The sequence below is a fragment of the Phyllobates terribilis genome, unplaced genomic scaffold (genome assembly GCF_046119375.1).
Source record: "Phyllobates terribilis strain yellow unplaced genomic scaffold, ASM4611937v1 Scaffold_12__6_contigs__length_324123572, whole genome shotgun sequence".
In the NCBI taxonomy this organism is placed as follows: Eukaryota; Metazoa; Chordata; class Amphibia; order Anura; family Dendrobatidae; genus Phyllobates; species Phyllobates terribilis.
Window position 1 is genome coordinate 250,933,348 of NW_027362772.1, and position 12,648 is coordinate 250,945,995.

General features: G+C 44.9%; 1 protein-coding gene across 1 annotated transcript in view; it reads left to right on the top strand.

The window, feature by feature from the left end:
* Positions 1-11,544, top strand: part of CLDN19 (claudin 19) — a 67,330-nt gene extending 55,786 nt beyond the window's left edge. Inside the window, exons 4-5 of the mRNA XM_073656815.1 lie at positions 5,653-5,802; positions 8,855-11,544. Of these exons, the coding sequence (XP_073512916.1) occupies positions 5,653-5,802; positions 8,855-8,897 (193 nt within the window). The 3' untranslated portion in view covers positions 8,898-11,544. The remainder of the gene's footprint in view (positions 1-5,652; positions 5,803-8,854) is intronic.
* Positions 11,545-12,648: the final 1,104 nt, after the last annotated feature.

Here is a 12,648-nt window from a genome sequence, read left to right on the forward strand (position 1 = left end):
ATTCTCACCAGAAGCCACAGGTGGCGTCACAAACTTTCATAAAACTAAGAAATCTATTAGCCCCTTTTTAAAGAGCGACCCCAGGGTACGGGTCCGGGAGCCAACCACCGCAACATCCCCAAGGCCAGGCTAAAGGCCCGGATACCCGAGTCATCCCCATCCCCCTGGGCTTGTCATCTCTTGCCTGGCGTCACAAACAGGATCGCGTGCCCGCTGCAACGACGAAGTGTTATGCCCGTTGCCACCGGGTACTGTGCGCCTTTATTGAAGTGAACTGTATATTTGACTGTGGTGAAGATTGCCGCCATTGTTGGGCCGCCGAGCGGGAAGAAGGGCGTAACCGTGGGAAACTGAGGGGCGTACCTGCAAATGCGCGCGAAGCCCGGGACACGCCCCACGCCTCGATGTCAAATCAGGAAGCGCCAGGTCCTGTAACGAGCGTCGCTGAACGCTCTGACGTAGGACGCAAGCGACGCAAGGTCCTGAAGACGACCGTCACCTGTGGAGCTGCGGCCTACCGGAAGAAAAACTAGAAGGTAGGCCATGGTTAGCTAGGGGGGTGCCAGAATGTCCGACGAACAGCACAACGCCGGGATACCGGCCAACGTCCCTGATGTTCAACCCGCGCCCGACGCCGGGCAGGCCGAGGCGGCCGCTCCACCAGCAGCGCCTGTAACTCCTGTCATTCCCATAACTCTACCGTACAATCCTGGAGCAAAGTGGCTCCCCCAGTACAACAGCAAACCAGATACCCTGTCTGGATTCAAACGGAAGATATGCGGTATCTTAGACATGTACTCTATGACAGGCAAACAAAGAGCCGCTGTTGTATTGGGACAACTAACCGGTGTTGCGGAACGGGAAGTGGAAACATGGTCGGCCGCAGACCAGCAGTCAGTGTCTGCAATCTTTCAAAAGCTACAGACTGTCTTTGAGGATCTTACTGAGGCGGATCTCCGGATGAGGTTCTACAACTGTTCTCAACAACCAGAGGACAATGTTCGGGACTACGCCTGGCGTCTACAGGGGGCCCTGCGGGCTCTGAAACAGGTTAGTCCAACCAGCATAGAAAATGAGAATAAAATGCTGAAGGACCAGTTTGTCCGGGGACTGAGGTCTCCAGACGAGAGCAGGACTGTGCGTTGGTGGTCCCTGGATCATCCAGATGCCACTTTTGATAATCTCAAGGACATGGCTATAAAAGGACTGCAGCCCCTGGAAACAAATGCCATCCAATGTTACCAGGGTGGGGCTACCCCAGTACCTGCTACACCTACCTTTTCCCCAGTGGCTGCTGAAGCTAAGGTTCCAGCAATGTCCCCTAGAGAACTGGACAGTCTGCGCTCTGAAGTGCGTCAGTTGAGCAAAACCCTGACCACTGTGCTGAGTGCCCTGCAGCTGCGGACGGAGCCCGAGGAAGGAGGGAAAATCCTGTTAGCCGATAGCCCTGAGGATGTCCCCTGGATGCGAAGGAGGAGGAGGCCAACACAACCCTCAACGAGGATCAGTGACCAGCGCCGTCCACAGAAGGACCCTACCTGCTACCGCTGCCGCAATACAGGACACACCGCCCAGAATTGTCCTTTAAACGAGAAAAGCCTGGGTCCGAGGGCAGACACCCAGGAGTTAACTCACCAGGCCCATCAGACTGGTACAACAGGTTCGTCGGAGGAAGACCTTTCCTGTCCATTGAGTTAGACGCGATCCCGACGCACGCTCTGCTGGGCACAGGATCTCAGGTAACCATCATGCCTGACGTCCTCTACAAGAGTTTCTGGTCCATGGACGACCTACGTCCACCAGCTCCAAATCATTTATTTTTCAACAGGACAATGACCCCAAACACACCTCCAGGTTGTGTAAGGGCTATTTGACCAAGAAGGAGAGTGATGGGGTGCTACGCCAGATGACTTGGCCTCCACAGTCACCAGACCTGAACCCAATCAAGATGGTTTGGGGTGAGCTGGACCGCAGAGTGACGGCAAAAGGGCCAACAAGTGCTAAGCAACTCTGAGAACTCCTTCAAGATTGTTGGAAGACCATTTCCGGTGACTACCTCTTGAAGCTCATCAAGAGAATGCCAAGAGTGTGCAAAGCAGTCATCAAAGCAAAAAGTGGCTACTTTGAAGAACATAGAATATAAGACAAATTTTCAGTTGTTTCACACTTTTTTGTTAAGTATATAATTCCACATGTGTTAATTTATAGTTTTGATGCCTTCAGTGTGAATGTACAGTTTTCATAGTCATGAAAATACAGAAAAATCTTTAAATGAGAAAGTGTGTCCAAACTTTTGGTCTGTACTGTGCGTCAATCCAAAAACCCATGAGATGGTATGGCAGATAGTGTTCCCGAAGACAGACATCCAGATGGTATTAGAAGCTTACCACGATCAGGCGGGGCACTTTGGCTGGAAAAAGCTAGAGACTCTTCTGAAGTGTCGATTCTACTGGGTAGGAATGCGTAGCTCCATTGAGAGGTGGTGCCGGGACTGTGGACCCTGTGGCCTTAGAAGAAAGGACTACAGCAGCCAGAAGGCACCCCTGCAACTCATCAAGACGACTCGACCCCTGGAGATCGTGGCCCTGGACCATGTCAAGCTGTCCCCCAACAGGTCAGGGTACTCTTATGCTCTGACCATGGTGGATCACTACTCATGTTTCCTGGTGGTCGCCCCTGTCAAAGACCTGACTGCAGAGACAGCAGCAAAGACGTTCCAAGCGTATTTCTGTAGACCCCATGGTTACCCTGAGCAGGTGCTGACGGACCAAGGCCCGGCCTTTGAGGCTGAGTTGTTCAAGGAGTTCTGCCATTTGTACGGTTGTAAAAAGATAAGAACTACACCGTACCACCCACAAACCAACGGTCTCTGCGAAAAGATGAACAACATCATCATCGACCTGTTAAAGACCATACCACTTGAGGAGAGAAATCAGTGGCCAGACCTACTACCTGACCTAGTGGATCTGTACAATCATATACCAGTAAGTTCCACCAATTGCACTCCGGCATACCTCATGCGGGCAAGGCCAGGAAAGCTGCCCATGGATCTGGAGCTTGGTGTTGTTGAGCCTGAAGCTGATATGACCACTGAGGACTGGGACATGACCAGACAAGAGCAGAACAGAAGAGTACAAGCCTGTGTCGAGGACAGTCTCACTCAGGTGAGAGAAAAGCAGGAGGCGCACTACAACAAAAACGCGCCCGCAGAACCCTTCACACCTGGTGAAACAGTATTAAAAAGGAAAAGACTAAACCACAAACTTGATGACCAGTGGAAAAAAGAACAGTACACTGTGTTACCATCAAGATTTGATAACAAGAAGACTTGCATAATCAGTCGAGATGGAGGAAGGACGACTGCAACAGTGTCCAGGGACCACCTTAAATTGTGTCCAGATTTACTGAAACCCCAGGAAGAAGTGCCTCTCACAATCCCAGAAGAACCTGAAGAAGCAGTGATACACACTGACCTAGAAGATTTCCCGGCAGATTGGCCTCAAATAGGAGGAGCAGTAATCATTCCAACACTCCAATTCTTCGAACAGCCAGAAAACCCACCACAGCAAGTTGAACCTGTAAGTGCTGCAGAAGAGCCAGCTCAAGAAGTATCCCCGGACGAAGGATCCCCGGTAGGAGCAGAGCAAGAGGGCCCAGCCAATGGTGAACTTGCCAGTCCCAGAGAGAGGTTAAGGCAGTTTTACAACTTAGTCACACGTAGAACTGGTAGGGTAACTGACAATACAGACTCTGTTACCACACAAACCACCGCACTACGCAGATCAACACGTAGCACGAGAGGTAAATCCCCTGTCAGATACACTGAGTAAAATAGCTAAATTCTGACAAGTGTAGATAGTTACCCCTGGGGTATTAAACTGTATTATTGTACTGTATTATTGTGTATTTTCATGCATAATACTTTGTGTTTTACCTAATGATTTCCTTTATTGTTTATCTAAGAACTCTGTGGCTGAGGACTATGTGCAGCCCAAAAACTGCTTTTGTATATAATTGCGCTCCCTGGAGTGCCCCTTCTAGGTAACCTCAGAAGAAAAACCTGTCTGGAGTGGCTCTATGGAGGTCCAACTCGGGATCTTCATGCCCTGCAGCCACCCCAGGGCCTACGTTGAGGGTTTGGGACAGGTCCCTCAAACCACCAAGTACTCTACCCTGTGAGATAGACATCCTGTCTGGGAACCTCACTGCAAGAGACTTGAATTCTGAGGACGCTTTGTATTTGTTTATATTGTTATGCAACGTTTAAGCTTGGTGCCTCCCATAAAGGGAAGATTGTTCATGTTTCCTATTGTTGTTGTTTTAAAATGTACTTCAGCCCGGGACTGCTCAGCTTTGCTAGGGGGCAATGTGACGCCCAGCTGCGCTTGGTATCACAGATCCTGGAAGAGTTCATTGATGGATTCCTCCACAAGAGGCCCCCATAAACATTCACACATCTCCACCTTCCACCTCAGACCAGCAGAGGGAGCCCGTTAGGGATATAAATAGGGAAGGTGGAGCCAGGCAGTTCAGTCTGGAGTCGACAGAGAGCCAAGTCTAGCCAGAACAGAGTTCCTGCTCACAGTCAGAGAGGGACAGGGTTCTCAGTTCGGTTCCTGCAGAAGTTTGTTTGCAGAGGTAAGTCCAGTCTAGACTCAGTTGTAGCTCAGAATAGGGAGCTTAAGGTGTGCCGGCGCCATAAGATCGGTGAAGCGCGGCAAGCTGCCGTTAGTGTGTATAGCCTAGTGAGGGCCCGAGTAGGCCGAAGGCGAGTGGAGAGTTAGTACATAGGGGGCAGAGGAGCTTAACCAGCTCACCTTAAGCATTTACCGGACACCGGGTCCGAAGCTTACCGGGATCTCTACGACCCAGTAAGGCATAACCGGAATCTCTGGAGAACTACAAGTCCCAGGATAGCTAAAGTGCTGATATGTAACAGAGCCGGGAGACACATAGGCCCCGCAAGCTGAGGAGCGTGTACTCCAAGGAAAGGCGCTACCACAAGGTCAGCCAGCGCAGGACAGAGACAAAGTTAGGTGTAGCTCCAGACAGGTCAGAAACTTACTACGCAGAGGCAAGAAACAGCAGGCCCTACACCCGCTCATTGGGGAGGATCCTGACATGCACCCTTCACCCTACAGTGCTCCGGGACGTGCCTGAATTTCCATCAGTTAAAGGTACTGAAGTGATTATCGTGTCTGTCCCTGTTCTTGCTCAGACTCGGCTGGGTCTCACCTGTCCTGCATTCCCCTTTCCGTACGCTGCCCTGAGGCCCAGCTCCACCTGTGGGGAGCTATACCATCGAGCTGCCTTATCATCGGCCTCAGTGGACTGCGCAGCGCTGGTGATTCTCAGTGAAGCCACTTTCATAAAACTAAGAAATCTATTAGCCCCTTTTTAAAGAGTGAACCCAGGGTACGGGCCCGGGAGCCGACCACCGCGACATCCCCAAGGCCAGGCTAAAGGCCTGGTTACCCGAGTCATCCCCATCCCCCTGGGCTTGTCATCCATTTTATCAGCAGTTAGTGGAGTTACATATGGTCAACACTGTTCGGATTTTTAGAAAAGCACCAAATCTTGACCATATTGTCAAAATGAGTTATCGGCACAAGCCTGCAATGTCCTCACTATGAACCAATTCTTGTATTACAGGTATGAGTTTGGCTCAGCGTTGTTCGTGGGGTGGGCAGCGGCCAGTCTCACCATGCTGGGAGGATCCTTCCTTTGCTGTTCATGTCCCAATGAAGATAGAAGAGGACAACAATACTACAGACAATCCCAACCATCAGGAACAACCAGAGAGTATGTGTAATATCCATCCTAGTCAGCGGCGTCTCCAGATGTCCTCATCCCAGCCGTGCACAATGATAGGACATCACTTATTATAGCCCTCATGTTTTATACCTATCATGTTTTTTTTTTGTTTTTTCTTCATTTTAACATTTTGTAAATAAATTTTAACATATTAATCCATTAATTATTATCATCATTAGACACCATCACGTGGCTCTGAAGTAACGTCTGGTATTTTTATGACTTACAACAGAGGAAACATTGAAGAGAATCTGCCACCGAGACATCTTAGAAGCCCTAATGACACTAATGGCTGCATTAATATCGCCAAATAATTTCCCTCTAGCTCTCGATCAGTGGCTGTTACCCTACTGGAAACTGTAAATCAGCAAACTCTTCTCTCCTATTGGTCAGAGAGAATCATCCAACTGACTCCAAAACTCAGTCTTTTACGATAAATCTATATTTTTAACCTGGTGTAAAAGCCGCTGTTCTCCTGCATCCGCTGATGTTCTTCTTTTGTTCCTGCGCCTCTCCGTTCCTGAGATACGGCCTCCTTTTCCCTGTAAATATATCGTATATCTTTTTCACCAATTGAATGTGATCTTCAAGAACACGCCCACAGAGAAAAGTTATAGATCACACCCACTTGGCTAACAAGACTAGATTTCTATACCGGAAAGAGAAGGCCGTATCTCAGGAACGGAGAGGCGCAGGAACAAAAGAAAAACATCGCCGGATTCAGAAGAACAGAGGCATTTACACCAGATAAAAGATGACCTCCTCTTCTCTGTATATCAATTTAGTCTTTGTAGCCAACTGGGTGTGGTCCTTAAGAAAAAAAACACAGAGAAAAGTTATAGATCACACCCACTTGGCTAACAAGACTAGATTTCTATATAGGAAAGAGAAGGTCATATCTCAGGATTGGAGAGGCATAGAAACAAGAGAAAAACATTGCCAGATTCAGAAGAACAGAGGCATTTTTCACCAGATAAAAGATGACCTTCTCTTCTCTATATATCAGTCTAGTCTTTGTAGCCAACTGGGTGTGGTCCTTAAGAAAAAGCCCACAGAGAAAAGTTATAGATCACACCCACTTGGGTAACAAGACCAGATTTCTATACAGGGAAGAGGAGGCCGTATCTCAGGAACGGAGAGGCGCAGGAACAAAAGAAGAGCAACACCGGATTCAGGAGAACAGCGGCATTTACACCAGATAAGAGATGACATGTTCATGTGAAGTGACAGGTCATCTTTAAGAGAAATGGACCAGGTCCAATCAGCCAAGATAGTGACACCATGTCACTTATGGTAGACACTTTCTGTAACTGATTCACTATATGTCCTCAAATGGTCACTCAGATGAGAAGGCAACTTACAAACTAAAGTTGGCTAGACATGTCGGATAGCTTTCAGCCAAATTATCGTTTTGGGTGACTGTTATCTCCCATTGCACTAAGTTTGCATATTTTTGAGAGAATGTGGAGAGCGGAATAAGCTGCTGTCAGACTCCGACATGCTAAATCCTTCTTTCTCCGACCTTTCATGTCATATACACAATAAAAGTTGGGTGATCCCATACAAACCACCAGGATCAGCAGACAGTTATCTAATGTGTATGGGCGCCTTAAGTGGAGTTGCAAAAAGAAAAAAAATATACCAAAAATATTGTAAAGCCCAGATGATCGGTGCTGTGACTGTTTTTCGGAATTGAACATTATATTGTACGTCCTGCAGAATTGTCCCACTTTCCAGTTTATTTATTGTAATAACATGACTAGTTCCATTAAGGTCTAGTGGGTACAGTTTGTCCTTGAGGGTGACAGGAGTACTGAGATGACAGTGACAGGGTCTTCAGCTGGCCCTCAGCTGCCATTGTAACCCATTGGCAGGGAGTTGATGGGAGACTATACATGCGAGTGCCATTTAAAGAGAATCCGTCATCAGGTTTTTGCTATCCCATCTGAGAGCAGCATGTTGTAGGGGCTGAGACCCTGATTCCAGTGATGTGTCACTCAGTTTACTGGATGCAGCAGTTGTGACTGTTTTATCTGCTACAGATCTTGGAATGCTGAGCTCTGTATAACCCCGACCACACCACTGATTGGCAGCTTTCTGTGTACACTTTGCATAGGCAGAAAGATGCCAATCAGTGGTGGGGGTGTGGTTATACAGAACAGGAGGACTAGAAGGCACGAGATACCCAGTCCTGTAGTGATAACCCCTGCTGATAAAACACTGACTTTATTGAAAGGACAACACCCAGCCTAGTAAGTGACACATCGCTGGAATCAGGGTCTCAGCCACTACAATATGCTGCCCTCAGATTACATAACAAAAAACTGCTGATATATTCTCTTTAAATGCCGCTGTTAGAGATGGTTAACAGCCACAACCGGAGTTCAGCTCCACATGTGGAGGAAGATCAGCTCCTCAGCCCTTTTGCACACATGCAGACTTCTTCTTAGGACCCTAATTTACGTCCTAATGTGGGAATTGATTAATAATCATCACATTACTATACGAACAGTGAGGTTATAGTACTGCTACAGCATGTTCTAATGGTCGCTTCACTTAAAAAAATTCAAGGAGGGCCTGAAAAATATAATATTACAGGTTAAAGGTATTAGATTCTGTGATGGGACGTTGATCCAGGGAACTAACCTAATCGAGAAGGAATTTTTTCCCCTAATTTGAAGCAATTGGCATCTGCCTCATGAGATTTTTTCTTCCTCTGAATCAATATTTTAGGTTATAGGTTGAACATGAAGGACATGTGTCTTCTTTCAACCTTAAAACTGTGAAACTTTATCAAGACATCATATAAATGGTACATAGTAGGTGGTGGTGGGGAGCTGTTATAAATTTTGCATCATGAGACCGAAGGAGTCCATGTTACTGCTCAGCTGGTTCATAATAGTAGGCTGAAAGCATAAAACATCAATTTATAACGTTAAAACTGACAGGACAAAATAAAATACAGAAAATACAATCTATTTTTGTGAGGTTATAAATCAACAGTAATTTTGTTTTGTAATTCAATCATTCTTTTATCTAGAATTACAAAAGGTCCGATAAAGAAAAAAGAAGAGACAAGTTAATGTGACAGCCCACCATGAAATCCATGTTGAATATGTTTTGGAAAGAAAACAATGGAAAATCCTGGAAACGGATAAGGATTATTTCCTCCTAGAAAAAGACTGATGATTTATTGGAGAGACTTCGGATTTAAAGAAATTATGGCAAATTATTTGTAATTGTAAGGAGTCCAAAGTGGAAGGAACGTATACAGTTAATTCTGTAGGGTGTTCTATAAACACTATTCCTCACTTTTGTCCTCTAAAACTTAGTTCAATGTGGTGTACCCTCAAGTAGTGTTTTAACAATGATCCCACTAGTGTCGTATAAATTCCATTCAGCTATGGTGCACTGTAAACCCTTTCCACCATGTCTTCTAGAATCTGCTTTCCAGTAGTGTCCCATAAATCCCACTTCTTTCTATAAACCTCAATCCCTGGTTGTGTCCTACTCCTTACCAATGTTCTACAAACCCAACTTCTCATCAATGTCTTCTAAACTCTTATGTACCATAGTGTTGTAGGAACTGCAATGCCTGGTTATGTCCTTCTCCTTACCAATGTTCTACAAACTCAACTTCTCATCAATGTCTTCTAAACTCTTATGTACCATAGTGTTGTAGGAACTGCAATGCCTGGTTATGTCCTTCTCCTTACCAATGTTCTACAAACTCAACTTCTCATCAATGTCTTCTAAACTCTTATGTACCATAGTGTTGTAGGAACTGCAATGCCTGGTTATGTCCTTCTCCTTACCAATGTTCTACAAACTCAACTTCTCATCAATGTCTTCTAAACTCTTATGTACCATAGTGTTGTAGGAACTGCAATGCCTGGTTATGTCCTACTCCTTACCAATGTTCTACAAACAATACTTCCCACCAGTGTTTACTAAACACTGCTTTACAATAGTGTACCATATATCTTATGATCTAGTGATGTCCTATGAGCCTCAATTCCTGGTTGTGTCCTACTTATTACAAAAGCTCTTCAAACCCTCTTTCTCACCAATGAATTCTAAACTCGAGTTCATGGGAGTGTCCCTTACACCCCACTTCCTAGCGTTTTTCTATAAGCTCAAATCCCAGGTTGTGTCTTACGCCTTAACAATGTTCTACAAACCCTACTTCTCACCGGTGTCTTCTAAACTGTATAGTAGTGTTCAATACATTTTACTTTCTAGTGATGTCCTATGAACCCCAATTCCTTGTTGTGTAATATTTTTTTACCAATGTCCTACAAGCCCTCTTTCTCACCAATGACCTCTAAACTCGAGTCCATGGTAGTGTCCCATACACTCCACTTCCTAGCAGGTGTTCTATAAACCCCAATCCCTGTTTTTTTTCCGACTTCTTACCAATGTTCTACAAACTCTACTTCCCACCAGTATCTTCTAAACTATAGTGTCCTTTACATCTTACTCTCTAGAGATGTCCTATGAGCCACAATTCCTGGATGTGACCTACTTCTTACCAATGTTCTACAAACCCGACTTCCCACCAGTATCTTCTAAACTATAGTGTCCTTTACATCTTACTCTCTAGAGATGTTCTATAAGCCACAATTCCTGAATGTGTCCTACTTCTTACCAATGTCCTACAAACCCTACTTCCCACCAGTATCTTCTAAACTATAGTGTCCTTTACATCTTACTCTCTAGAGATGTTCTACGAGCCACAATTCCTGGATGTGTCCTACTTCTTACCAATGTCCTACAAACCCTACTTCTCATGAATGTCTTCTAAAGCCTACAGAAATGTCCCATGCATCTTACTCTCCACTGGTATCTCAAGGACCCGAGTCTATTGTGTCCAACTTCTAACCAATGTCCTTTAAACCCTACTTCTTATCATTGTTTTCATGTAAACCCCTCTTTACAGCGTTTTTCAATACACTTTACTATCCTTTTGTATCCTATGAACACTACTACCCAGTGGTGTCTTATAAACCTCAGTCACTGGTTGTGCCTAGAAGTCTTTCTCTACACCAATATTACAGGAACCCTCCTTGTCTCTGATAATTTATAATCCTTACTATATAACAGTGTCTTATAAATTCTACTGAATAGTGGTAGGAATCTTATGAACCCTTCTCTGCTACAGTGTCCTTAAAATCCCCAGTGAAGAGCAATGAACTTTACTACCTGGTGGTGTATTAGAAATCCTTTTCCATATCGATTGCCAAAACTTCTGCTCCCCGGTAATGTCCTATAGACCCAGTACCGGGGTGATATCCCATAAATGGGCCATATTGAATATTGCAAATGGTGTCCGCAGACATTTGAAACAATAACTTCACCAGCCATATATTTGTTGTATTACCTAAAAAATAACCAGCACTGCCTACTTTTTTAAATATTTTGTTATTCTCAAGGGAGTTAGTTTTTGGATTGAAAGGTAAAGTCCCACAAAATGTTCTTTTTGTGAGTTCGGCTATTCCTCATTTGCCACTGTCTTATTAACAAACTAAACCAGGAATGTGTTACGGTATTTTCCAGCAACGAGTCGGAGGACAAGGTCGTGATTTATAAAATAACAGTTTAACCTTCAGATATTTTTTTCATATGGAACTGTACATATTGGAGATACCATGAATCTTGAAGAACACTTATAACGTCTTGCTGTGAATGTAACTTTTTGTCAACTAATAAATAAAATATAGGTAATGAGTTCTTATAGTTCAGAATGTCACATCTTATGCTAAACTAACAGGAAATATTCATAATATACAGTACATAACAACTGTGGTAGATCGGCTTACTCCTCTGCACATAGAGGTAGACACAGGAATGCTGTCTCTTTAAATCTTCCACTGGTTTATTAAAGATACTCCATAAACCAGTGCAGGGTTAGCAAAATAAACACGGCCTTAAGGAGAAATCAAAACATAAGGTATAGCACAGTCCGTGTTGCTGCGAGGATCCGCCCGCTCAGGAACTAACATATAAAGGTTCAGCTTTCCTTAACACAAACATCCAGCTCTGGAGCTCCCAACTCCAGACACACCCAACAATGAATGAGCCAGAAGGCTGTGCATTTATCCTCTGGACTCCACCCTGGGGTTGAGATATGGTGAACAACCTCCCACCCACTCTACAGCTGTTCAATCAACCTAGCCTCAAACATGGCCGATTAACCCCTCTCAGCACTTTGTGTGCTGGAGAATTTTTCCAGGTTCATATCACTGAAGCTAACAACGTCAGTAGTGATACATATCTCCCCTCCAGTACTTTGCCAGTGACTTTGTCACATAGTCTATACATAAGGAGGTAACGGGGGTCTTACAAAGTAGAACACCAATTTTTTTGCAGAAAAAGCCCAGTTCAATGAAAGTATTTACAGGGAGGCTTAAAATTGTAAAGGATTTTTTTTCTTTAATTTGAAGGTAATCGGAAACATTTTCATGTTGTACTTGAACTGGTGCAAAATGATTCCTTCTGGGACCACTGTAGCCCATCACACGTTGTCCTGCAGTAACCACAACATTAGAGATGCTCACACATGATTTCCTGGATACTGCACACAATTTCCACCCCATTACCATGCTAATTGCTGCAGAAATCACATTGGAGAATGCAAAGCACATCTGACATGACATGGAAAGACTTAAAATAGTTTAACCAGAGTTTTGACTCCCCCCCCCCCCCCCCTCTCCCAATCCGACACTTTCTCCTTTTTTCCAATGTTGGACCCAAGGCCAACCTCTCCAGACCATTCAACTTCATACTTGGCTAGTTTAACTTTTTTGAAACAAACTCCATTATTACGGTCTGTAA